General features: G+C 29.5%; 3 protein-coding genes across 3 annotated transcripts; 2 read left to right on the top strand and 1 right to left on the bottom strand.

Annotated features, from left to right (window-relative positions):
- Positions 1–22033: 22033 nt before the first annotated feature.
- On the bottom strand, positions 22034–23001 carry LOC128395850 (DNA replication licensing factor mcm7-like). The gene is made up of 3 exons (XM_053356335.1): positions 22692–23001; positions 22189–22604; positions 22034–22090 (listed from the first exon to the last, which is right to left on the bottom strand). Exons 1-3 carry the CDS (start codon positions 22984–22986, stop codon positions 22034–22036), a joined length of 768 nt encoding a protein of 255 aa, XP_053212310.1. The 5' UTR covers positions 22987–23001.
- Positions 23002–23083: 82 nt separating this feature from the next.
- On the top strand, positions 23084–24384 carry LOC128395852 (homeobox protein ceh-30-like). Its single transcript, XM_053356337.1, has 2 exons — positions 23084–23548; positions 23724–24384. Exons 1-2 carry the CDS (start codon positions 23174–23176, stop codon positions 24234–24236), a joined length of 888 nt encoding a protein of 295 aa, XP_053212312.1. The 5' UTR covers positions 23084–23173; the 3' UTR covers positions 24237–24384.
- Positions 24385–24709: 325 nt separating this feature from the next.
- LOC128395700 (DNA replication licensing factor mcm7-like) lies at positions 24710–27494 on the top strand. The gene is made up of 4 exons (XM_053356164.1): positions 24710–24893; positions 24998–26173; positions 26261–26907; positions 26995–27494. Exons 1-4 carry the CDS (start codon positions 24863–24865, stop codon positions 27322–27324), a joined length of 2184 nt encoding a protein of 727 aa, XP_053212139.1. The 5' UTR covers positions 24710–24862; the 3' UTR covers positions 27325–27494.
- The last annotated feature ends 76 nt before the right edge of the window (positions 27495–27570 follow it).

Here is a 27570-nt window from a genome sequence, read left to right as displayed (position 1 = left end):
CAATTTTTTTCTTCTTCATTCAATAAGTGTATATGTTTACCCTGTTACTATCTTTCCATGATGATTACTGAATTGAAATACACCCAAAATATGTGAGCATGATAATCAGTGTATTTTTTCATCTCTAAAATGATTTAATAAATTGTTGCAAAAAAAAAGTAAAAGAAAAAATATCAAATAGATTTTACACTTTTTTTCACAATATGAATTTACTCGTTCATGAAATGTAGTGGAAAAAAATATACTCAGGTAATAGTCTTGAGAAATTCAAATTAAACTATAACTCAATTAACTAACAGCATTTTCTTGCTCAGGTAGAAACTAATTTTCTGACCTTTTTTTTGCTACAGGTAAATACACATATTAGATTATCAGAATTTTCATTGTTGATGTTAAGTAGAAAAAAAATATTCTCATCTTATATTTATTGATAGATTGGAACTTTTTTTCATCATTTCTCATGAGAAATTAGTTTTATCATTAAAGATGAGTAACTTGTAGTAGGTGGTAAACATTTATTATCAGTTTGATTGATAATTAGCTCTCTCTCTCTCTCTGTATCAATAACGGTTAATAATCATCATCTTAATGGTAAACATTTTAGTTGAAACCTTGAACTTGAAAAGTTTTTTTTTCGCAACTTCCGTATTAACCTGAACAATTGAATTCACACTTAATTCTGATGAACGTGTTGATTGTATAATTAATTGATTAGCAAGATAGTGAGAGAGAGAGAAAGTAATCTTTGAGTATCTTGAAAAAGACAAGTAACGTTAAAAACTCTGGGATTATAATTACACAATTGTAATCTTTGATTATCTAATCCTTATCTCCATCCTTTATCAAAGGATTTGTTTCTTAAAATTGCAAATGTTAAGATGAGATAGTTTTAAATTGTGGTTGTATTGCCAATAAGGTTTGGTGGTAAACATTTAAATTGGATGAAGAAACTTTTTAAATTAGTAGATGAGGATAAGGTAGATTAAGCAATTATAATGGTTTCCTTTAACCATTTAAGCGATTAAGATACATTTTAACATGAATATGCGTTCAATTTACATAAGTGACATAAGTCCAACAATTAGATATGTTTACGTGGCATCGATGATGACGATGAAAGGGATTGACACTCACTATGGATGCATGAGTATAAATGACAATGTTAACATTGAATAATAAATGTTTAGGTTAAGGTCAAGTGTTGAAAGTAAATTTAGAGTATCTTTTCTGGTCAAAACAAATTCATCACTTTTGGCACGCGTTTTATATGACCCACCGTGTCCAAAGTCACTTCTTATTAGAGTGGATATTGTGTATTACTTTTGATAACAATGGGAAAAGCCTCCTCCTCATTACCATCTCTCTCTCTCTCTCACCCTTGTAAAAGTGTATTGATAGTAACAATGTTACCACTACATTTAAATATATTATTAACATGATAATTGATTCATTGATAACAATCAATTGTATTGGTTAAGCCAAATGGAGAGTACTAATAACTTTGAGCATTGGCTTTAATGTTCAATAGCAAATTGATTGTCATGCAACAATAACAATCAAATGATAATATTATTATTTAGAAGTGATAAAGATAAGAGGATGCTGATGATGAGGATGATAAGGGAATGGATGAAGGAGAAACCGTTGAAAGAGCATCACAACCATAGAGTTTCTCTCATCATGAATAATATAAATTATCATTTAACTTCATACAGAGAGAGAGAGAGAGAGAGAGAGAGAGAGAGAGAGAGAGAGAGAGAGAGAGAGAGAGAGAGAGAGAGAGAGAGAGAGATGAAGGAGGAAGATAAAAGGTAAAAGGTGTTAAGTTTTTTCTCTTCTTCTTTTATTTTGATTTCTATTTCAATTCAATATTAATACTCGAATAATAGAGTAAACTGTAACCATTATCACAATCAATAAATTGCTTTTCATCAATTTCAATGATGTTGATTTCCCTTTGATCATCTTCCATAGATGAAGTTACTTCCTCCTCATCCTTGTCCCTCTCACCAAAAATGGTCCATTTAAAGTATTCAAGCAAAACTAATTTGATAACATAATCGTTGAACCGATTACACTCTGGCTAAAATGTTGTCTCTCTCTCTTATATTACCTTATATTTTTTTTTCGAAAAAGTGATTTGGCGCTTCGATAACAAACTCACACAGGGAATGATTAAACTCTAATTGTAATCACAATAACAATCATGTTAATAATAATTCGATATGATAAAATGGCTTTTATTGCCGATTATTTCCCTTACAAAAATAGTAGTAGAATGATAATCATCATCATCATGGAACTACAACAATAAGGCCACAGAAACGACATAAACATTTACTCCTTAATCGAATTCGAACTCTTTCCCCTCATTCTCTTCTTCATCTTCCCCTTCCTTCCTTTCGACTTTTCCACTATCCTTTCTCTTTCTCTTTCTCTTATCATCCATTGTCTTCATTCGTCCTGGACATCATGATGATCATCATTTCTCTTTCTCTCTTATGCGATCCGATTTTCTACTCATCAACTCCGTTCTCATTTCTCTTTCTATTTCATTAGCATTATCCAATTTCAACCACCTTCTTATTCCTTCATCATCATCATTATCATCTCTCTCTCTCTCTCTCTTTAAAATCCCACCTCCTCATCTTCATCATCTCATTGATCCATTGAATGATAAGAGGACAATTTAAGTGGACACATAATTTGATGGACATTCTAAACCACTTTGTGACTCTTATTCTTTTGCTCTGTTTCTTTTTCCGGAAACAATTGATGCTCATCCTCATCCATTGTTCTCATCCTCATCATCCTCATCTTCGTTAGTTTATCTTTTATCATGAAAACTTGTCTGGACAAAAGAAACAATTTAAGTGACACAAACATACATTATCATCATTGTAACATGATAGTGATTAGAATCACAATAAAACAGTAATAATAATAATATGATCATCATAATAAGATAATAGTTTTTCCTACTTTTCTCTTTCAATTTCTTAATTGTTTCCATTTTCAATCAGAAAATTGTTAATCCAACTTAATCATTTTGGATAAACACAATAATTATAATCATATTTACTAATAAAAGTTTCCGGTTTCAATTTTCATACAATACTTAGTTTACAATTTAATTATCGGCTAAATAATATGTTTGGTGTATAAGGTTAATTGTTACAATATATATTAAATATATATGAAAATTAACAACAATCATGAAACCAAATCAAAACTAAGTCAACATTCAACATGATTAGATATTCATTTCAAAAATGATCAAATCATTACCTTTCAATTGATGATATCAAATAATAATTTTCATGTTCATTGTTGTTAAAGTAAATTGTTTCCATCTTCATGGTAACAATTTAATTTCATCTAAATCAGATGATGATACATAATCAAGAGAGAGAGAGAGAGAGAGGTTTTCACTGAAAATATGGTTCCCATGATAATGAATTTTCATCCCTCTATCAATTGAATTGAATCTGAAATTGTTACTATTTTTTTCTGTATAATAATTACAATTTCAATTGAAGTCAATTAAGATTCAGTTTCTCCAGTCAAATGAATAATAATGATACCAATTTGTATTTTCATATCAATTATTGTAATTTTTTGTATCATCACAATCAACTGGGAAAAAGTTAAATTGTAATTGCGAGAGAGAGAGAGAGAGAGATGCTGATGATTATTGTACAATTGGCATTCATAATGTATTTGATTTGCATTATCATTGTTGTTAAAGTTAATTGCAATCAATTTTCAATGGGATAACATGAATATCATTTTGTAAACATGTTAACACTTTTTATTAATAATGATAAATATTGATCATCATGATAAAGAGATGAAGGATAAAGTGATGAGGATGCTAAGATATTATTTCCGGTCAGTATAAAAGTTAATAATTATTTATTTTATTCTGAAAGGTGTAATTGTTTTCAGTGAAAACAATTGAAAGTTGTTGAAAAATCAAAGTTATTGACAAGAAAATTACTGTAACATCATTAAGATGCTATGGTTAAGATAATAAAGCAATTAAGGGCGATGATAATGATAATGATTACGAGTGAGTAAAAACTAGAGAGGGAGAGGGAGAGGGAGAGACTTGCTAAGTTGAATTACTATTAGTGTTGAATGTGCAATTGCAATTGATAACAATCTTAATCAATAACCAACTGCCCTTAACAATCAATTGCAATCAACAATCAACAACAATCATCAACAAGTCGGGTAAAGTATTTATCCTTCATCATCATCATCTTTTCAACGAAAAACGTTTGGATAGGTAAGAAGAAAAGAGAATAGATAAAAAAAATTCTTTTTAAAAGTTGAATTTCTACCGATGGTTTTTGGCAGATAAAATCGTTTTGCTTGGTAGATTTTTCTTCTTCATCATCTCCATCCTCATCTTTTCCCTCTTTCTCTTTCTCTTTCTCTAATCAACACCATCTTACCCTGAAAATCATTTTAGGAACAATCATTTAAGGTCATTCTGTTAAAGAAAAATACTGAAATCTTTCAACACTTTACCTGCATTTGTAATTTATATCAAATTGATTCAATTGCAGATCCATTGACTTTCCATCATCACATCATTATCATCATTTTCCCCCCTTAACTATTTCACTAATTGCCAATCAAAAGAAAACTCTCTCTCTCTCTCTCTCTCTCTCTCTTCACATCTTACTTTGTCTACCTGTCTTCTTCTTCATCTTCTCATCAACTCAAGACGTTTATTTTGCTTCTTATTATTTTCTTTTGATTCTTAAAATGTTTTCTCAGGTTAATTCATGGTTCATAGATTGTGAAGATAAGAATGGAGATAAAGGAGAAGTTAATGAAGAGTCAGAGAGAGAGAGAGAGAGAGTTGAGGGAGTTGGTAATTTAATTGAAGAGAAAAAAGAAAGAGAAAATGATGAGAGAGATAAAGGAAGAAGGGGGAAAGGGTCAAGAGTGGGAAGTTGATAATTTAATGTGATCAACACTGATTGTTAGTGTAAAAAGTTGTTGATTGAAGTTAAATTGAATCGATAATATCAATTGACCAACTCAATTGATGAAATTGTTCAATTGACCATCAATTGAATTCCTCCCTTATAAAATCATTATCATGGTTTATCATCACCATCATCATCATCATCATCATCGCCTCAGTTTACTTGAATCAGACAACAAACATACTAATCAAATCAAATTAAATCACAATCAAATCAACACTTTATATCACAGAGATAGTAATCAATTATCATTATATTAAAGGGGAAAAAGCTTATGGTCAATTTTTTGTAACATCTTCTTATGTATTAATAGTTTGACCATAAGAATGACCATTGAAAAATGAAGGTGAAAAAGACACAAAAGGATGGACACAATTGATGTTTTATTAGATGACCATTACAATAGATTTAGTTGTTACCCCTTAACAATTTAAGGTGAAATTGTAATTTGATTTGATAGTTGAATTAGAAATTAATTATCATCAACAATTAGATTTTACTATTTTTCTAATGATTCATTGATAAATTGGTTCATTCATTAATTCATTGATAAAGATAAACCTCTCAATCTTCATCCAGCTCTTTTTGTTTCATATTTCATCACATTCATCACCTAAGGAGCATCTTCATCATCATCATCGTCATTTCAATCATCGATTATCATGAAATCAATTCAATTCTTTTTCCACAATGAGTAGCAAATTCTTATAATAAAAATATATAAATTCTTTTTCTCTATTCAATTGAAGAAGGAGCAATTATCATTTATGATTGCAATTCGCCTTTTCATCAATCGTTTGATTTAATTTCGAGTAAAAAAAAGAGAAGAAGAAAAAAAAACTTCTTCATCTTCAATTCTACGGTTCATTGAGTTCCAATTCTATTCATGTTGTAATTTTCGCATTTTGTTGTTGTGTTGTTGTTGTTATCTTGTTGTTGTTGATGATGATGATGATGATGAAGATGATAATGATGATGATGATGATTGTTGATTATCATTGAATTCAATTGGACCCAAATTACAAGAGATACATGAGAGAGTGAAAAAAGGGAAGAGAAAAACTTTTTTTTTCTTCATTGAATTTCAACAAGCCTATCAATCAATTGATTGGGTGTTGACCATTGTCCATTTGAATGATATTAGTTTCAATGGGATGTGAGATGATTTAATTGACAGTAAGATGATCATTCATTCATCAATTAATTATAATCACATTCCATGAGACAATTTAATTTACTAATTGTTTCGAGCTCCAAATCAAGTCTCTTGATAATGTCTAGTATATAAAAAACAAACAAACTACTAGGTGATAATTAATTAACTATATTGTTCAAAATACTACACTGATTAAATTGTGTTACCTTAAAGTATAATAAATTTGACTGTCAAGTTGTAATACTTTTTGTTGTAGTTGTTGTTTAGTTAATTACGAGGTTTGAAACAATTAAATTATCATCGGAATTACTGGTTAAGTACATATAATTATATTACTAACGATGACAATGATAATGATCAACAATTAAGTTAATCATTTGATCTGTTTATTTGTAATTGACAAAAAAAAAGTAAAGTCTACAAATTATAATCAAAGGTTTTCTTAACTATTTCGTAAAAATTAAACAATACAAACTAATGTAATATTATGAATACAATCAACGATAGAAAGTCATTAAAGTTAATTGTCAGCCAAGGGTAAAGTTAGTTAGTTAAATGATTAAGGATAAAATGATGCGGAAAATTAGGTTTACTTGCCAATCTAAATTAAAATCACAATTAAAGGTTTGTTGTTGTTGTTGTTTTTTTCATTATGACAATGATTAGGAAAAGTACAAAATAAACAAATAAGTTTCAACGAGTGAAGAGTTTAAAAAACAAACAACATTCATCATGATCATTATCCTTATCACCATGATATCTAATGATCATCTTAATGAATAGGCAATTTTCAAATTGTTTGTGTGTTTGTTGATTTGTGAAAGATTAACAATTAAAAGTCTTTTTCATTTAACCAAATAATTTGATTGTAAAAAGCAAAAAATCATCATCATGATCGTTTCAACGACAATTTATCTGTTCTGATGCTTTTTTCAGTTCTGGTTTTTTTTCATCGCTTTTCATGATTACCTGTTTTTCTTGATCTTCCTCTATTGTTGTGACCTCTCTCTCTCTCACTCACTCACTCATTTACTCACTCATTCACTCTCTCAACAACTTCCTTACTTATTGAACTTCATTTATCTCCTATCACCCACCCACTGCCCTCCTCCTCCATCTCCCACCTCCTCTTGTCTTGTTGATCATCCTCATTATCATCATGAGCTTCTGAATTGATTGTAAGAATCATGAATAAAAAAAGTTAACAATTTGAAAAGGATGAATGGAAAGTTAATCAAACAGTTGAAAATGATGATTCTCTTGTTATAATCTTATTACAATCAACTGATTGTTGTTGTTATAGTTTTTTTCCCCTTTCCAATTGAAACAAATTCACTTTATTGTTCAACAATCAATGATGATGATAATTGTTTCACCTTGAAACTAATCAATATACAAAATTCAATTTAATTGCTTGTCAACAATTTAACTTAAATAGCTTTTTCTATTTCCATTATTTATCATATTATAATAGTAATTAACTAATCACAATCAATGATTTTCTTTTTCTTTGGTTAATCAGTTTTCAGGTGATTTCGCATCATTGCATTTGAATTAACCGCTCACCTTGATTGACAATTAACTAATTATAACAATTATACAATCTGGTTAATCATTATGATTACAGGTAAACATAATTTTATGATTTTCTGGTTAAACACAATTAAGATTAATAATGTTAATCATTATGACAAGTGAAGCGATAATTTTGCTTGCACAAAACTTGAGAAAATATTGACAAATTAGTTGATTATCTTAATTGTTGTTGTTTATTTAGTGTTACTTATTACACTAAATTATCACAATTAAGTAACAATTAATGTTGATAATCAATTGTGATCAAATGGAAGATGATTAAATTGAAACATACACACAAAGTAAAAGTCAATTTAATTTACTTATTAGGTTAATTGTAGATAATTAATCATAGTTTCATCATGATAATCGTAGGTTAATTTAACAATACAAGTAAAAAAAACTGGTTAATTGTTAATTATTAAGGTTGATTGTCAGTCTTGATTGTTTGCCCCCATGTTAAAGTAACCATTTTAAAATTGTGTATAAATAATACACAATTTAATTGTTACTTTTTTCCAGAATAATAATTTAACACAATCAAATGAACATTTCTGACAATTTACTAAAAAAAGAATCAAATTAAACCAGTTTAAAATTAATTCTTCTTCTCTAATTATGATTAACTGATTGTTTTCCTTTTGTTTCCTTTAAATTACTTTTTGTGCTTCTTTTTGATCCAATTGACACAATCACAATTGAATTTAGACATTACAATTACAATTACAATGTAAACCCAACCTCTGATTATCATTATCATCATTTAACAATCAAAGCAACAATCAGCATACATTGACTAATTAACCAGCTCCACCCATCCTTTAATAGTGATGATGATGATGATGATTAAAGGTGATGATAACAACAGGTAACCAGAAAGATGATGATGACAATATACAAAAAAAATACCTTTAAATTGGAATCATTTAAAAAAAGCAATACACAATTAACAAGGACAACAATTAACTAACCAAAGGTCTAAATTGTTGTCAACAATCAAATTGCTGATGTGTTATAAAAGTTTTTTTTTATATGTTCAATTAAACTCAACTCAGAATGGCAAAAAAAAACACTCCACCTAACTGAGTAACAAAGAGTAACAATTAATTGATAATAGGTAATTATTGGTAACAATTAACCAGAATGAACAGTAAACAATATTTAAGTTAGATAATAATGATAACCTATTACATAGTATTCAGGTAATGAACAAAATTTTCAAGGTCAAGGTCAATTCTAACCTCTATTTCCTTGAGGTTAATCCCTTTTTCATAAAAAGATAAACAATTAATCCAATTCTCACCTGAAATATCAGAATTGAACCTTATCTCTCTCTCTCTCTCTCTCTCTCTCTCTCTCTGAGATTTATCATCAAGTCCACACCCTGATGATGATTATAATCTCCGAGAAGATGAGATTGTCTTCATCGTTCAGGATGGATTAACATTAACCTCTCTCTCTCTCTCTCTCTCTCTCTCTCACCCCCATTTGATTTCATTAATTGTTACTACCTGTCGTTTTTTTTGCCTCCTCTCTTTCAAGTTTTTATTTGTAACATCGGTAAGTTATTAGCATGATTAATAGGATTGGCTTAATGATTGGTCAGTCAAGCATTTAATCACTACAAATGCAAAAGGATGCTCAGGTATTTTAGTCACCTATTTGCGTGCCAAAGTGCCAACACACTTGTTAATCAGCAATATTATTGTTTAAATTAATGTCATTCAATTGCATAATTATAATCAACTCATCATTATTAATCATTAACATGCAATTTTAAACCATACAATCCAATAAATGGTAATCACTTTTACACTTAATCCTTAATCCCCACCCATTCAATCAACATCACCTTGTAAATATACATAAACACTAGTACAAACTTTCATCAAGGTTACAATTAAAAGTTAATTGTAATCAATGGTAATTGTTCATAATTAACTTTAATTGTTTTCCTATTTTCCTATTTTGCTGCTTTTCAATTTTGATTTTTTTTTGTCTTCGCAAAAACAATCAACTAATCATAATTTGTATTTGCTACTTTTGTTTATTTTCATTAACAACAAACATTTAAAAGTTTTACTATTTTTTTTTTGCTTCTTGCTTATTTCAAGGTTAGTTAATTAATGAAAATTAATCATCATCAATCAATGGTCAGAAAATAAAATTAAATTGCCATCATTTTCTTGAAGGAGACAATTAATTAACTATTTAATCAATGATGCTTTCTAACGATTTTATAAAATTTTGTATTGATTAACACGCAATCCCAACAATTTATGGTAGTTAATTTAATTGTCTGTTTAATTTTGATTTTGCTTCGTTTTCATCTTCATTAAATATCTAATCACTTTTTAATTGTGTCGCTATAAAGTTAATTGTGATTACCTATTAATTGAGGAGGAGAGAGACAAATTAACAGAAAAAAAAATCTTGACTATCATCATCATCATGATCATCAGTGAACATACATTATTAATATTTAGACAATAATTTTCCAATCACAATTAATAATCAAATATTTGTATCGATTACAATTAATAAAAAAGTACCAGTTTTCATGTGTTCACAATTTGATTTGATTTGAAAATTGAAAGCATCTAATTAATGTCAATTGGTAATTTGTATCTTCATCTTTGTCAGTTTACCTGTGAGATGAAAATTATAATGTTAATTGTAAGAATCCAGGTAAAAATCAGTTATTATCAACTTGAAATTAACCACAATCAACAAATACAAGATAAAATAACAACACGGAAGAGTAGTCATCATGCAAGAGAGAGAGAGAGAGAGAGAGAGAGAGAGAGAGAGATGATGATGATGATGAAGATGATGATGATAACTTTAGTTTTTTTTCATGCTTGAAAGTAAATGGAGCTACTGGAAAATCAAAGGATGAAAATGATTAACTCAATTACCCTGAAGGTTGATTAATCTTGATCAAATTCAATGAATTAATCTATTGGTTTACAAATGTGATACAGACAAATAATCAACTAATATGATAATAATTAATCATGATAATGTTTTTATAACTGAACTTGAAATGGATTTTAAAGAAGAAAAAAAAATAATTTAGTCTCTCATCATTTGATTTACTTATTGATCTCAATTTTTCGGGTTTAATTGAAAAAACAAATTACTGGTTATCAAAATGATGATGATGATGATAATTATACATGATTAATATAATCATTCACCCTGTTTAAAGACTGCAATTGAAACTACAGGTAAGTGACAAGGTTTGTTGTTGTTGTTGTGGTTGGCAAGGTATCCAATTTGATACCACAACAGTTAATTATCAGGTAGCCAAAAAAAATAACTAAATATGAAGATGATGATGATGATGATGAGGATAAACTAAATATATAATATTGGTTGGGATTCGCGTGTCTCAATTACTTTTGGTTCATCATCATCTTTAAACAACAGGTTATCTTTTACCTGAGAATATAAGAAATAAAAATGATAATAATTACTGATTTTGTAGTTTTGTGTCTGATTAAGTAAAATTAATGTTTAGAGAAATTTAATTTCCACTATTCTCCCTTTGAATGAGCATCATCCTTATTATTATTGTTATCATATGGTGTAAATTGCCCTCAGGCCATGATTTTCATTGACTATTATAAACCTTAACTCAGCTATCAAAATGTTTGATTGTTTACAGGTAAAAATTGATAACTTGCAAATTAATGGGTGGGATTTAATTTCAAGATCATTTTGCCGGAAAATAGAAAATCATTTTCATTATGAGAGAGAAAGATAGAGAAGAAGATGATGAGGATGATAAAAAGGAGGAGAAAGATGATAATCACTCCTTTTTTGTTTGTTCGAAAGTTTATAATCCAACAGGTGAACAGCGGTATCTTGTTTCGCTCAATTCGAATCATTTACCTTTCTTTTTCTTCCTCATCCCCACCCACTTCGAATTTATTTCGCTCTCAATTCTCTTTGAGAATTTTGCAACGATAACAATGAGAAGAAAATTATTCTCTGCGTGTTATCATTGGCTTTTTTTTCTTCTTTTTAGCGACGATCAACTTTCACTCAAGTTCTAATTCCAATAGCGAAAATCTGTGTGAAAACAAATTCGATTAAGTTCACTTTTTGTTTCGATCTTCATTGATCATTTTCTTCTTCTTCTTCATTATTATCATTCTTATTTCTCCATAGGTAGATATCTCTCTCTCTCTCTCTCTCTCTCTCTCTCTCTCTCTCTCTCTCTCTCGCTATGAGAGCAAGACAAATATTCTCTAATAAATCAAGAAAAAAGAATCTTCCAAAATCGTTTTGTTAATTTGTAGTAATTATTTAAATCGAGTGCAAAGTTATCACAAATCAATGACCATTAAGAAGTTGATCGATTGACCTTTAAAGAAATGAAGAAATGAAATGAAAAACTGACCAAAGGTCATCGTAAGTTATATTTAAAAATTTATGGTGGTAGAAAAAAAATTAACATATAAATTCCCATTTGAGTTAATATCCTTACATAAATTTCCTTCAAGTTAATAAGTCTTAATTGACTTTACTCTTTTTCAACCCCTTAGGCTGGAAAATCCGATAATTGACCTTTTAAATCAATTGATTGGTTAGAATCGATAATTTCTCCGGAAATTGGATTATTAAAATGGACGATTATCAATATGAATTTGGAAAGAAAAAGATTTGGAAAGTTTTCTTAATCCCTCATCGTTAACTCTTCTCATTTTATTCACTATTTTAGCCTCTTCTTTTTTTTCCAATCAATTGAATGTTAGAAGTGAAAATAATCCAGAAAGGTGAGATTATCTTTAATCCGAATTGTTTGTTTGGATAAGAATCCACTTATCTAGCAAAAGATTTAGATGCATCACAATTGTATCAATTTTTTCCCTTCTTCAAATCTTCACCTTTGTTAATCTTGACCATTGTTTGACCTTTGCTATATCACCTAGAAAACAAGGTAGATCTCAGATTATTGGTACTTCACTTAGTGCGATTTTCAATGCAGATTAAGAAGTTAATCCAAATAAGGGGGAAAATGAGGGGAACACACAAGCAATATAATTGATAAAACCATTGAGAGAGAAAAAAAATAATAATAATAAAGCATAAAATCAGTTGGACAAAACAAGTTAATACATTAATCTTTTAAGATTTGATACAAAAAGTTGAATAATGAAAAAAAATGATAATATCAAGTGAGATAAAAGGTAACAAACGTAAAGTTTACAGGTAAATAGTAAAAGTTTAGAAACAATTTGCAACATTTATCATTATCGCTCCAGGGCAAATAGTCTAATCGAAATTGTGATATTATTATTAATCGTTTGTTTTGATAATTAAAAGTCATACAGTTGATGAAAATTGGTTAATTAACTATGTAAAAGTTAGTTCGATATTTTTTCTGGATGTTTAGATTGAGTATTTTTTGTTATATCGACAAAAGATAATCAAGTTTACCTGAGATTTTTAATCTCTGGGATTGATAATAGGGGAAAGATTCGAGTGATTTATCCCATGGGATTTAAGATATCGTGAGAAGGTTAATCATTGATTAGAAAGCAAATTAACTCTCTCTCTCAGCAGGTAAGTTGATTTAATTGTTACAGGAAACACGGGAAATGAAGTGATAATCAACGTTTTAACGTTATTAACTCAAGCAGCCAGTTCGCTGATCTTTTTTTTTGTTGTTTCTTTTTTGCTTGATTGTCACATGGGAATGATACCTGATGCAATGGGAGGATCAAGTCAATCATTTAAGGGGATGGGAGTGACAGAGAGAGAGAGAGAGAGAGAGAGGAGTGAGAGAGTGAGAGTGAGAGTCATACCTGGAAAGGTAATCGGCGAGAGAAAGTGAATGAGTGAGACTTATGTCTTTATGTTATCAGAGAGCCGGAAACCACAATAACATTGTCGCCTCAGTGAGTGGGTGGATTATTTTTGTTAAATGGTTTTCATCTAATTAATGATTCTAATTATCACTTATCATTATGGTTAATATCATGGTAAACTAATTTTTAACAACAATTAACTATCACTGTTGATAATAAAATTGTTAACCATGTTTACTGGTTCATGTTGGTACTTTTTTTTTATTGTCATTACTTGGCTTGTTTCAAGTTAATTACAATCAAAAGGGAAATCTAATTATTTATCATTGATCATTAATTGTGGTTAACAATTTACACCCTAGATATAATATATATAATGTATAATTGATAACTTACAATTATCATTGATTGTTTACCCTTATCATTATTGTTATTATCATTATCATCTGGTGTAAATTGTAGTGTTGATTATATCCAATGATTAGTAATTGAAAAATTAAATCAACAATTATAATCGTTATTATTATCAATTAAATTGATAGCTAACAATGATACTCAACTTGAAATGACATTGATTATTGACGTAATTAGATTTAATTGTGCTAAATGATTATTGATCACCTTCCTTTTGATTATCATAATGATGATGATACGAAATGACAATCAGTTAATGACCAACAATTAAAGTAATTTATATATATATAAATGTTTCAGAATAAAATTTTGCTTTTATTTTATTTATATTTAATAGTAATTATCTTAATCATGATCACATGATTATCTCTGTGTGTCCATTGTATTGTTGGATTACCGGAAATAGAAACAGGAAAAGAGGAGTAAACAATAAAGTAAAGAGGAAACAGAAAAGATGAAAACGAAAATGATGAGAGAAAGTTTTTCCCTTCAACAATCAAAACAACAATGATAACAATTAAAGTAATAATAACAAGAGTATTTGTGGTTAATAATCTTTGCATAAACTAATTATTTGGTATAACAATTGAATCAATTTAAAAGGTAATTCTTATTATAATATAAGTTGACAAAAGAAGATGATAAAGTTTTCTTGCTCATCAATTCATTGGTCCATGGATAAGTTAATCCATCTTGAAATTACTTGTGTTTTAATTGTTTTTTTTGTTGTTTATTAACAATTAACTTATTATCATTGTAATAATAGCAAGAAAACATATCATATGAAACACGCACACGTAACACGTAACACGTTTCATGTATTTCAATGTGAAATTATGATTGAAGGTGAAGGTTGAGATGAAGGTGAATTTAAGTGTCAATGTAATTTGTTTAATTATGAGAATCTGATTTTCGTGGTGATTTACTGAACCATCAGTTCAAGATGATGAAAATGTAAATGGTTTGGGTTAGAGTCAAGGGAATTTGATTAGAATGAGAAATTTAAATGAATCAATTATCAATAGTTAATGAATAGAAATGATTAATAATGAGAGAGATTTAAATTTTCCTAATCTCCCAAGAGATTAACGGATCAGAATTACTATTTATTGTTTTGTTGCAAATGAAACAAAAGGTAACAAACATTAAGGTTCATTCAAAACTGACCATCAGCTAATTACTTTATTGCTTTGTGGTCAGTTCACCTTATCCTCCATCTCTCTCACTCTCTCACTCTCTTTATCCATTAACATGATAAATTTTTCCTTATTGGTGTTAACATATTTATGATTAATTATCATATCATAAAAATATTTAAATCACTTAACTTGACCAGTAAGCAAAAATGTTGACCATTCATACAAAACCATTGAAACTATTTATTTGTTTATCATGACTACGATAATAATAATCTTCATTGAAATCAACCCACTGACCAGTCAATTAATTAATTACTTCCCGCCCATCTGATTTAAATCATCAGCTCACTTCTCACCTTCATCTTCCTATCCAATTAATCATAATTTCCCTAATTAATTAACTCTAATTGTCATTAATTAATCACAATTAAAAACTATTAAAACTCATCTATGATACAAACAACAACAACAACAACAGAAACAAATTAACTGTAATTCATTTTGTCAATCTAATTATCATTAAATTACCTTGACAAACTTTAATTGGTGAGACTTGTTAATTACCTTAATGATGATGAGTTATAATAAACGTTAATTATATTATATATATTTCCCATGTAATCATCATCACAATCAACATAATTATCAATATAATATACGTACAATTATTCAATTGTAATGCGAAAATGTTTTCAATCAAATTAAGATGAAGAAGGAAATTTAAATCAAATCAAAAATGATTAACTTACCTTGTAAAAGGTAAAATTAATTATATTAGTTGATAAATTTTTTCCCTATTTAAGTTGACTAATTAACTAACTTTAATTTAAAAACCAAAAGATTGTTAAATTACAATCAATTAACATCATTCTCTGTCAATAGGAGTGTAATACATAATTGACGTGACCAATATAACAATTGAATTCAATTGTTAATCATTTAACATTTACCGTGTCTAATTATCGGACTATTTTCATTGATCAACCTTAATTTTTTTCCTTAACTACTATTATATTATTATAACCATTTCAAACAATTAAACTCAAATTGATTGATGAAGATGATTGTTGATTATGATGATAATGATTAAAAGAGTTACCCAAAGATGATTAAAAAAAATAGTTTAATTGTATTAATATAATTCAATTGATAGTAAAGAGAGAGAGAGAAAAGTTAATTAGGAAAAGTTTTCATCAATGGTTACGATTGATTAGAAAAATTGTAAAATTGGTTGGTAACAATTAACTAATTTAGAGGGTAAATTGTATGTGTGTGTGAATCTAATCGACGACAAGTATCACAATCAGAAAATCATCATTTCCAATTCATCATCATATTTAATCAGCTTTACTTTTTTTTGTTACAATTAACAGTTAATTGTTGTGTGATAATCTTGATAAGTACATTAAAGGTTAAGTTTTGATCATCGTTAATTAATATCTTTAGAATCTTGAACAGGATTAACTTATTGGGTTAATTGTTGTTGGATTATATTGATTAAATAAACAGAATCTTTATTTTTTTGATTGATCAATTGGAATCGTCTATCATTTATTATTTTAATAATCATTAGAAACAAAAAAACAATTTGATTGATTGATTGATTATCTGTAATCATATTGATATGATAATCGTATGAAAATATGTTACAATTAAGTGACAATTTAATTGATCAACAAGATTAATGAATGATTAGGACAATTGTAAACCATTGAGATTAAATCTTTGGGTGGTCAGTTTAGTGGGTGGAGATGAGGTTTTGTCACATTGTAAGAGCACAAGGAGGTGAGAGAGAGAGAGAGAGAGAGAGAGAGAGAGAGAGAGAGAGAGATGTGTGAATTGTGAACAAGGAGGAGGGTGAGAGTTAATTGAAAATGGATTAACAATTGAAGAGGGATTTAGATAATGAAGAAAAGGTAAAATCTTATTATTGTGATTACCTTTACCTTTATCAGATTATATGAAAAGGGAAATTAAATCTTAAGACTAATCTTAAATACGACAAATACAACAACTCATTGATAATTTTTCGCAATCAATTGCACCTTTACCTTTAATCTTTGTACCTTTTACCTTTTACCACTTGGAACAACTTTTTTTTTCTTTTCCATCTTTTGTCCTCTTATATATAGTTTTGCAAGAGGAAATCACTATTACTATTATTATCATTATCAACATAATCATAATCATTGTTGGGATAAAGGTAAAGTCACCTGAGGGTGGGGTAATTGAGGGAAAAGGAGGCAAACAAACAGCTCCAAATAACAATGGACACTTGAAATAATCATAATTGTAAAGGTGACATAAGCACACATACACTCACACATAGGCAGACACAATTGACTGTTGAAAAGTCAACTGTCCACAGGTAACATTCATTCAATAGTATTTGTAGTATTATTTTACTATTTGCCACCTTTAAGATTATTATTTGGACACTTCGATAGTGATAGAGTATCGATTTTGATAAGGATACAATGTAAATCTTTCCTGGTGTTGGATTTTCATAGATACCTTTACATTTTTGCTTCTTCCTATCAACAATTTACCATTTATTTTGTTGATAGATCGCTCCCAATGTGACATAGTCTCCAACAAGATTTCATTCATCTCCTTGTTTCTTAATGTTCATCTTTTCAACCAAATTAATTTATCAAGAAATACACAAAGAACCTGATTAGTTCCTGATGCTATTTACTAGTTGATCCCTTGACAATTGAGTGACTAAAAGAAGGAAGAAAAAATAACATTAGTTATGAAAATACGAAAAAAAGAACTCATTGTTTGGAAAAGATGACCAGTAATGACCATGATAAGCCTATTTAAAAGTCACTTGGATATTTTGACTCTTTTTCACTGTTCCTTTACCTCTGACAATCATGATGATGATAAAAGCTTGATGATAACTGATGATTATGGTGATGCTTTTTGCCCATGAAATTGCATTTGTAAGATATAAGAGATAATAGGTAAGAGAAAAAAAAGAAATTCTAAAAGTCAACATAGATGAATTCTCTCTCTCTCGAGGCTATGTCCAAGTTGAACTGGACAATTAGCACGAAAAAAAAATAACAATAAGGACGAACCATCAATTCATCATGATTGTTGTGACTGGTTAACTGATAGTAAACAAATGATAACAACAATAGGAGGAAATCAACAAATCATAATGAATGAAAATATAAAAAAAAAGAGGTAGATTTATGTCTAATTAGTTGATGATGAAAACAATGAAAACCACACACATACAAACAATTTCATTATATTAACATTGTTTACTAATTATCGACAATTGTAATGAATAGATGACGATGATGATTATTATCATTAGTAGATCATCATCATCACCATAAATGTCATTCATCTTTGCGGTTTCTTACCTTACATGATACAAGAGGAAGGAAAGATAAACCCTAACAATTTGAAGCGATCCCAATAAAAGGTAATAAGTGAATGAAAAATTAGAGAAACAATTTACCTGTTCACCTTGAACCCTTTCCTTTTCTCTTTGTTTCTCTCATTTTACCTGGAAGAAAATGAAAGAACAAAAATTTCTCTCTCATATTCGTTGAAAAGAACAAAATTTATTGCTCATCCCAAGAGCATCTTAAAGTGTATTCACATCTCTTTGTTTCCTTTTCCCTGATTTACAGGAGAAAAGGAAGACGAAGTAAAAAAGATGAGAGAGAGAGAGAGAAAATGATGAAAGGTGAATGAGAATAGAACAAAAAAAAACAACATCATTGAGAGAGAAAACCAAGTGACATTTTCTTTGTAACTTCGAAAAGAAATTTCAAAAAGTTGCGACTAAAGAAACAGAGAGAAAAAAAAGAAAATGATGCCGATCTTATATTCCAATATTACGATTAACTAATCGTCCGATTTTCGTCGAAAAGGATTAACATTAATCCTCCAAAAGTCCATTAAAAGAAAATTTCAACTTCAAGTATCATCATGAATAATTTGATTCTAATTTGATAATGGACTGAAATTATAATAATAATATGCAAATTAGATATCAACATTTTCCTTGGCAAATGTTTTCACTCCCAATGAAAATTATTTTAATAGTAGTTTTTTTCATCATCATATGATTCAAATGTAATATTAATCTGAATATGAATGAATAATGTGACATTCAAGTTAAAGGTACTTCTGAAAACTCATTGTGATCATTAACCATGCAAAATCATTGACTAACCATGAACATAGTTAATCTTGATTGTTAAATTATCAAAGGAAAATCAAACTGATTGTTGTTATTATATTTACTCGGGCAACCATAGTTAATGGACTTTTCATCAAATTCAGATAATCTATTGGACATGTTAATATGTATTAATAATGATCATCAATTCAATGAGATTACAATTCATTGTTCAATTATGTTTTTTTTTTGTTCGCCATCATTATTAACTTGATTAGCTGTAGATTAACTGAATCAAATAATTTGCTATGGTTAATCAACTGTTTCCCATTGTGCTAATGAATTAAATAATGATAATGATAACTTTGTAAATTATTTATACACATTATCAATTCTGTATATTTACTGATGATAATTATTTTTACCGTTATTAAATATTTGCAGTTAATTGTTGACACCTTTAAATTGTTACTTTTGGGTTTCCATTGAGATTCTCAATTCATTTGAATTCAGTTCAATCAGAGATTTTATTATATCTTATTATCATGGAGATTGAACTTTTCTTTGCTTTTTTCACCAAATGCTCAGTGAAATTGAAATGATGCTCAAGTAAAACGTTAGTTTTATCATATTAAATAATGAAATGATACAGTTATCATCTAAATGACCATGGTTATTGTTCATTGCGACATAAATGGTTATTACTATTATCAACTATCATCCTCATCTTTTCATCTTAATATCACCATGGAAAAATGGGAACAATGAACTGAATGAAAAGACCAGAAAAACCAGGAAAAAAAAGACTCAAAAGAAAATAATAATAATAATAGTTGTAGGAGAAAAAGGACAAATTTGATATTCTTTCAAGCATATATATATAGAATCACATAGAAAAATGATAAAGATGATGATAAGAAAGGATGAAGAAAAAGGATACGGAAATGATAACGGAACTATTAATAACAGAAGACATTTTTTTCTACTTCTTCTTTTCTCATCATTTTGAAACTCTTTTTTTTTCTTACACATTAAGTTCCTATTGAATTAACAGCAAATTAACAATAAGATGAGACAAAATGATGATGATGATGATAACCCTATTGACCGAAGGCAATTTTTCTCTTACCACCCACTTTAAGTTTCTCTCTCACTCATTCCCTGTTACATTTTTTTTCACCACAAAATTCAGGGAGAAACTGGTTACTAATAATAATCAGATTCAATTATATTGGATTGATAATAATGATAATACACAAGAAAATGGAGAAAAATTCATTGATCCATAAATCACTTTACACTATTTCTACATCAACATGATGATATGATCCAACACTCACCCACCCCACCCTCAAATTATTGCTATTTCACTGTTTATTAACATTGCCACTGCTCCTCCTCTTCCTCCTCCTTCACCTCCTCCAACTAACTCACTTTCAAAGTGAACATGTTAGTTAAAGTGTATATTATGTATTAATAGAAACGAAAAGGAATCAACCATTGATTAATTATATCTTTTATTAAACCTAAATGGATTTAAGATAAAAGAAGCAAAAAAATCAACTAATCATCAACAATTTACTTGACCTATAACAAAAAATAAACGTATAGTTTTAACCATGAACAATATTAGGACATGCTCAAAGGATGAATCAATTGATTTCACCATCATCATGATCTTCATCTGATTCTGAGCATCATCATTAATTTCATTGTTTTTCATCATCAATTACATAACATAAGATGAATCTGGTAATTCATTAGTGTGAAATTATTACTATCAATTTAAGTCTCAAATGACATTAAATTTAATAATAATCATCATTTAACTTTAATCATTTGGTAACAATAAATGGTTGAAAATACAATTAGATAATATTATCAACCATCAGAACAACATTTCTTGTTTAGAAACTCATATAATCATCATTATCTTTCATTGATTTTACCATTTTTTTCCCTCTCATTGTTGATAATTAGCTAATCAATTGCAATGATTATTAATCTAATTATCGTTGCGGAAATTAATCTAGGATTTTCTGTCCATGGGTCAATAGGATTTTCAATCTCCAAGCAGATTAACGGATCATAATTACTATTTATTGTTTTGTTGTCAATGAAACAAAAGGTAACAAACATTAAGGTTCATTCAAAACTGACCATCAGCTAATTACTTTATTGCTTTGTGGTCAGTTCACCTTATCCTCTCTCTCTCTCTTTATCCATTAACATAAGAAATTTTTCCTTATTGGTGTTAACATATTTATGATTAATTATCATATCATAAAAATATTTAAATCACTTAACTGACCAGTTCGGAAGAGGTAAAAATGTTGACCAGTTCATTTTTAACAAATCAACTCTGATTATTTGATAATTAATATCACAATATTATATAATATAATGAATTTGATTATATTGCCAATAATTAACTTGTTAATATTGACTAGAGTTTACTAACTAATCCTGATTTATTGATTTTATTTCTTGATTTAGTTATCAAAATGTAAAAGATGATAAATTACATGGTCAATTTTTTTTGGTTAATTTTCACTCTCAACTTGATATTAACTTTAATTACCATCATCATCATCATCATGATTAATTGTTATCAATGATTTAATTTACCTTTAAAATCATTTATCTTTTTATAATCTTTTTAAATGAAACAAATTGATTAAACTAATTAAATTGTAAATTGATTGAATCACTGATGATGATGATAATTATCAAATTAAAGTAACACCTTAAACCTGAATCAAGTTAATTATAGTTTATAATTAATTTGCTAAATTATTTCTCAATTGAACATAATGATTACCATTAGTTAAAATTTCCTTGGAAGCGAGAAAATCAGAAAGATTAATTGCTTAATAGATTTGGAAAAAAAAGTTCGAAAGCTCGAATATTCAAAAAGTGGACTAAAATGCTGAACATAAGTGATGAATTTAGCAAGGCGAAGATCATTTTCTGCATTAGGTTTATCTTGGATTAACCAAAGAAGATCAAATCGTGATAATAAGGCCGCTGGAAGTTGAATATTTTGAGCGACTGATTTCTTCGGGTTATAACGCCCAAAGACAGGATTGGCAGCAGCCAGAATTGAAACACGTGCATTGAGAGTGGTCAAAATACCAGCCTTGGCAATAGAAATGGTTTGCTGTTCCATAACTTCATGGATCGCGGTTCTATCGGCATCCATCATTTTGTCAAACTCGTCAATACAGCAAATACCTTGATCAGCGATAACAAGAGCACCTCCTTCGAGAATCATTTCACCGGTAACCTGATCTTTCATAACAGCAGCAGTAAGACCAACACCTGATGATCCACGACCCGTAGTGTATTGACCTGATAGAATAATAATTCAATAAAAATGAGAATAAAGGTTAAATAAGATTGAGGAAAAAGAATCAATATGAAAATATGTTCACTTACTTCTCGGCGCTAATCTATCAATGAAAGCGAGTAATTGAGATTTAGCAACTCCGGGATCTCCCATTAGACAGATATTGATGGCACCACGAATTTTCATTCCATATGGACTTGTGTTAACACCACCAACGGTTATCATTGGTTTGACATCGGTTGTACGAACAACAATTCCTTTAACGGTTACAAGTTTACCAATACTTTGAGCTTTAACAGAACGTACAGAGATTGGTCTATGTTTTGATGGAGCTTTAAAATAAATCTCAAAACGTCTCATCAATTGTGGTGGATATTTATTCATGAAGATAAAAATAGGAGTAGTCTAGTGCTCACCTTTGACCCTTGGATAAAAGTACAACTTGTTTAAATGGTCACTTGGTCAATTCACTACGAGTAGTGAAGGTCAGTTGAAACTTTTTGGAAATATCAACAAGTATAAATAAGATAATTTACTTTTTTTGTCAAAGTTTTGTGAATTAACTAAAAAAATGTCTACATCATTCAGAACACCACCAAATCCATCATCATTTTATCAAATAAATCAAACTCATCACCTTCAACCTCACCTTCAACCTCACCTTCAACTTCATCTTCATCCTCATCTTCATCAACCATTTGAATATAATCTTTATCGTAACTCATCATCAATATCATCATTTTTTATCAAAGATATTTTAAATAGTAATGATATTAATAAATATCAACCCATTCCCGTCGTTGGATCAAATGATGAGAATGATTTTTATGATTCTGATGATGATACAAGTGAACGTAGTTTCAGTAAAAGTGACAATAAAATTGGATTAAAAATGCAAAAGAAACAAAGAAAAGCTCGAACCGCTTTCACCGATCATCAATTACAGGTAAGAATTAGAGTTGATCTTGATCATCTTCATTCATTCAGATTCTTTTGAATCATTAGTATTATTGAAAAAATATCTCTTTTTATTTCATGGAGATGAAATGAAAAAAATGGAAATGGAAAAGATTGTAACTTGTTTTTGTTTATTTTGTTTCTCGTTTTCTTTGTGAGTTTAGACTTTAGAGAAAAGTTTCGAGCGAGCCAAATATTTATCGGTTCAAGATCGAATAGAACTTTCAGCCAAATTGAACTTAAGTGACACCCAAGTGAAAACTTGGTACCAGAATCGTCGGACAAAATGGAAACGACAAACGGCCGTTGGTCTTGAGCTTTTAGCCGAAGCGGATAATTACGTTGCAGTCCAACGGATGATACAATCATCTCCTTACTGGATGAATCAGATCGCTAATTATGCCAATGGTTTACCTCGACCTGCACCAACATCGCCGACAATGTTACCTTTCGATATTTATTATCGTCAGGCCGCCGCAGGTCTACCAGTTCCCGTTCCTCCTCCACCTCCAGGATCTAATCCGACAAATTTGTATCCAAATTTCATCTTCTCTTCATCCTCATCCGCATCACCACCTTCATCTTCATCCTCTGGGCAACAGCAACAATCATCTTCATCACCTTCCTCATCTTCAGCAACCTCATTGGAATCAACTAATCCTCAATCATCAAAATGAGTAATTGTCTAATTAATTTACTCAACAACAAAAACTAAAAACAAAATTCACTGAAAAAAATTGAAAAACTTTGAAAAACTACAATTAATTATTATTGAATTTAACTGAACAAAATTATCACCATTTTCTTATCTATTTAATTTACAATTAAAACTAATACCAATCAACACAAACACAAACATAAACCACATTAACTCATTTAATTGATTTGAAACCAACAATCAACTATCAACTTTTAATGGTCCACTAAAATCTCACAAAATACAATTTCAACCCTGAAAAGATTTTCTCAATTCAGTTGGTCCAATTAACTTTAGATTTACAAATCAAAACTCTCAATGGAGATCAATAAGAACTTTATAATTGCTAATCGAAAGTAATTTGTATTCGCCGCCGAAATTTAAATAATCAGAGATTTTACAATCTGCGCATGCGCAGAAGAGGCAATTCTCCCGCCAAAACGAGAAGGAAGAAAGGAAATGAAACCAAAATGAAAGTTGTTTCATCTAAATGAAATTTTGATTTTCTGTCTTTGATTATCTTTTAATTTTAATCTAGTTACAATTGAATTTGATTTGTTTTTTTGTTTTGTTCATCTAACCGGAGACTAGCTTGAAACTTTGAAGATGAACGGTCCATCATATGAAGATGATTCTGGTAAGTTTACGAATGTTTTAGTTGTGAATTGTTTTCTTTTGTTTATTGTTCTTTGTTATTTATCTTTATTGATTTGGTTTTGTTTTTTTTTTCTTTTTCTCCAGAGAAAATCAAGAATTTTCTTACAACCTATTCGCACATTCTTGATGATGGGACTACTACCACTAAGTATACTGGTGATTTGGAGACATTAGCCAACAATGAAAAAACAGCCATTTGGATTGATCTTGATGATATTAACGAGTTTGATGAAGAATTGGCAAATAATATTATCAACAATGCTAAAAGATATGTTGCTCTATTTTCTGATACCATTAACACCTTGTTACCTGATTTTCGTACCAAAGATAATATTCACAAGGATATTTTGGATGTTTTTATTGAACATCGTATTCTTGCTGAACAATTGGCCAAAGGAGGTGATGAACCTATGGATGACATACAGAATAAATATCCACCACAATTGATGAGACGTTTTGAGATTTATTTTAAAGCTCCATCAAAACATAGACCAATCTCTGTACGTTCTGTTAAAGCTCAAAGTATTGGTAAACTTGTAACCGTTAAAGGAATTGTTGTTCGTACAACCGATGTCAAACCAATGATAACCGTTGCCACTTATACCTGTGATAAATGTGGTAATGAAGCTTATCAACCCATCAATAGTTATGTCTATATCCCAATGGATAGATGTCCCTCAGTTGAATGTCGTACCAACAAGTCTGGGGGTAAATTATTTTTCCAAACTCGTGCATCTCGTTTCATCAAATTCCAAGAAATCAAAGTACAAGAACATAGTGACCAAGTACCTGTTGGTAATGTGCCAAGAAGTTTAACTGTTATTGCAAGAGGAGAAAATACTAGACTTGCCTTACCTGGTGATCATATTGCTGTTACCGGGATATTTTTACCTTCATTACGTACTGGATTCAAAGCTTTAGTTGGTGGGCTGATTAGTGAAACATTTCTAGATGCTCATAGAATTGCAAAGATGAATAAAACTGAAGACGATGAGGTTTCAGATGATTGTATGAGTCGTGAAGAAGCTCGGGAATTTGCTACTGGTGAAGATTTTTACAAGAAACTGGCCGAAAGTATTGCTCCTGAAATCTATGGACATCACAATTTAAAGAAAGCACTTTTATTACTGCTCGTTGGTGGTGTTAACACAAGTCCATATGGAATGAAAATTCGTGGTGCCATCAATATCTGTCTAATGGGAGATCCCGGAGTTGCTAAATCTCAATTACTCGCTTTCATTGATAGATTAGCGCCGAGAAGTAAGTGAACATATTTTCATATTGATTCTTTTTCCTCAATCTTATTTAACCTTTATTCTTATTTTTATTGAATTATTATTCTATCAGGTCAATACACTACGGGTCGTGGATCATCAGGTGTTGGTCTTACTGCTGCTGTTATGAAAGATCAGGTTACCGGTGAAATGATTCTCGAAGGAGGTGCTCTTGTTATCGCTGATCAAGGTATTTGCTGTATTGACGAGTTTGACAAAATGATGGATGCCGATAGAACCGCGATCCATGAAGTTATGGAACAGCAAACCATTTCTATTGCCAAGGCTGGTATTTTGACCACTCTCAATGCACGTGTTTCAATTCTGGCTGCTGCCAATCCTGTCTTTGGGCGTTATAACCCGAAGAAATCAGTCGCTCAAAATATTCAACTTCCAGCGGCCTTATTATCACGATTTGATCTTCTTTGGTTAATCCAAGATAAACCTGATGCAGAAAATGATCTTCGCCTTGCTAAATTCATCACTTATGTTCACCAGAATAGCTCTCAGCCTACTCTTGATTTTGAACCTTTCGATATGAAAACCATGAGACGATTCATCGCTGCCTGTAAAAAGATCAATCCAATTATTCCCGAAGCTTTAACCGATCATATTGTCAATGCTTATATCGAAATGAGAAAAGAAGCTCGAAATGACAAAGACATGACATTCACTTCGGCTCGTAGTTTGTTGGCCATCATCCGTTTGTCAACTGCATTGGTAAGACTATTAAATTCTTAACTTCATTTATAGATTATATTCTAATTATTTCCACTAAATTAATAAATTAATCTCTTTCTCCTTTAGGCTCGATTACGTTTATCAGATACTGTTAGCAAAAGCGACATTGAAGAAGCCATTCATTTGATTATCGCTTCCAAAGAAACTCTAGCCGCTGATAAAGAAGGTAATCTTGATATCTCACGAAACGTTCATGGACCTGATAGAATTTATCGATTGATTCGTGGAATTTTCGATGAGAGACAAATAAATGAGATTCCATATCAAGATGCTATTGATAAATGTAAAAGTCGAGGTTTTTCAATCGATGAAATTGAAGAAGTTCTCGAAGAATATGAAGTTCTTAACGTTTGGCAAGCTGATCAAGATAAAACCAACATCATTCTCGTTAATTAACCTAAATCTAAACAATAACCCAAAGCCATCAATTCACATATTCAACACTTTTAAATGATCTTTCAAGAAATCAATCAAAAAATTTCAAAAAACTCATCTTATTTTGCCGAATCATCACTTACATTTAAAGAAAACAAATAAACCAAATCCTCTTTTTTAAATTCCATCAATATCTCCATGAAATGAAAAGACATTTTTTCCAATCAATTTACTCATTATAAAATTATAAATAAATCAAAAAGAATC

This window comes from Panonychus citri, unplaced genomic scaffold (assembly GCF_014898815.1).
Source record: "Panonychus citri isolate SS breed McGregor unplaced genomic scaffold, ASM1489881v1 Contig00141, whole genome shotgun sequence".
Lineage (NCBI taxonomy): Eukaryota > Metazoa > Arthropoda > Arachnida > Trombidiformes > Tetranychidae > Panonychus > Panonychus citri.
The sequence above is the reverse complement of the archived record's forward strand: the minus strand, read 5'-3'. Positions and strand labels throughout refer to the sequence as shown.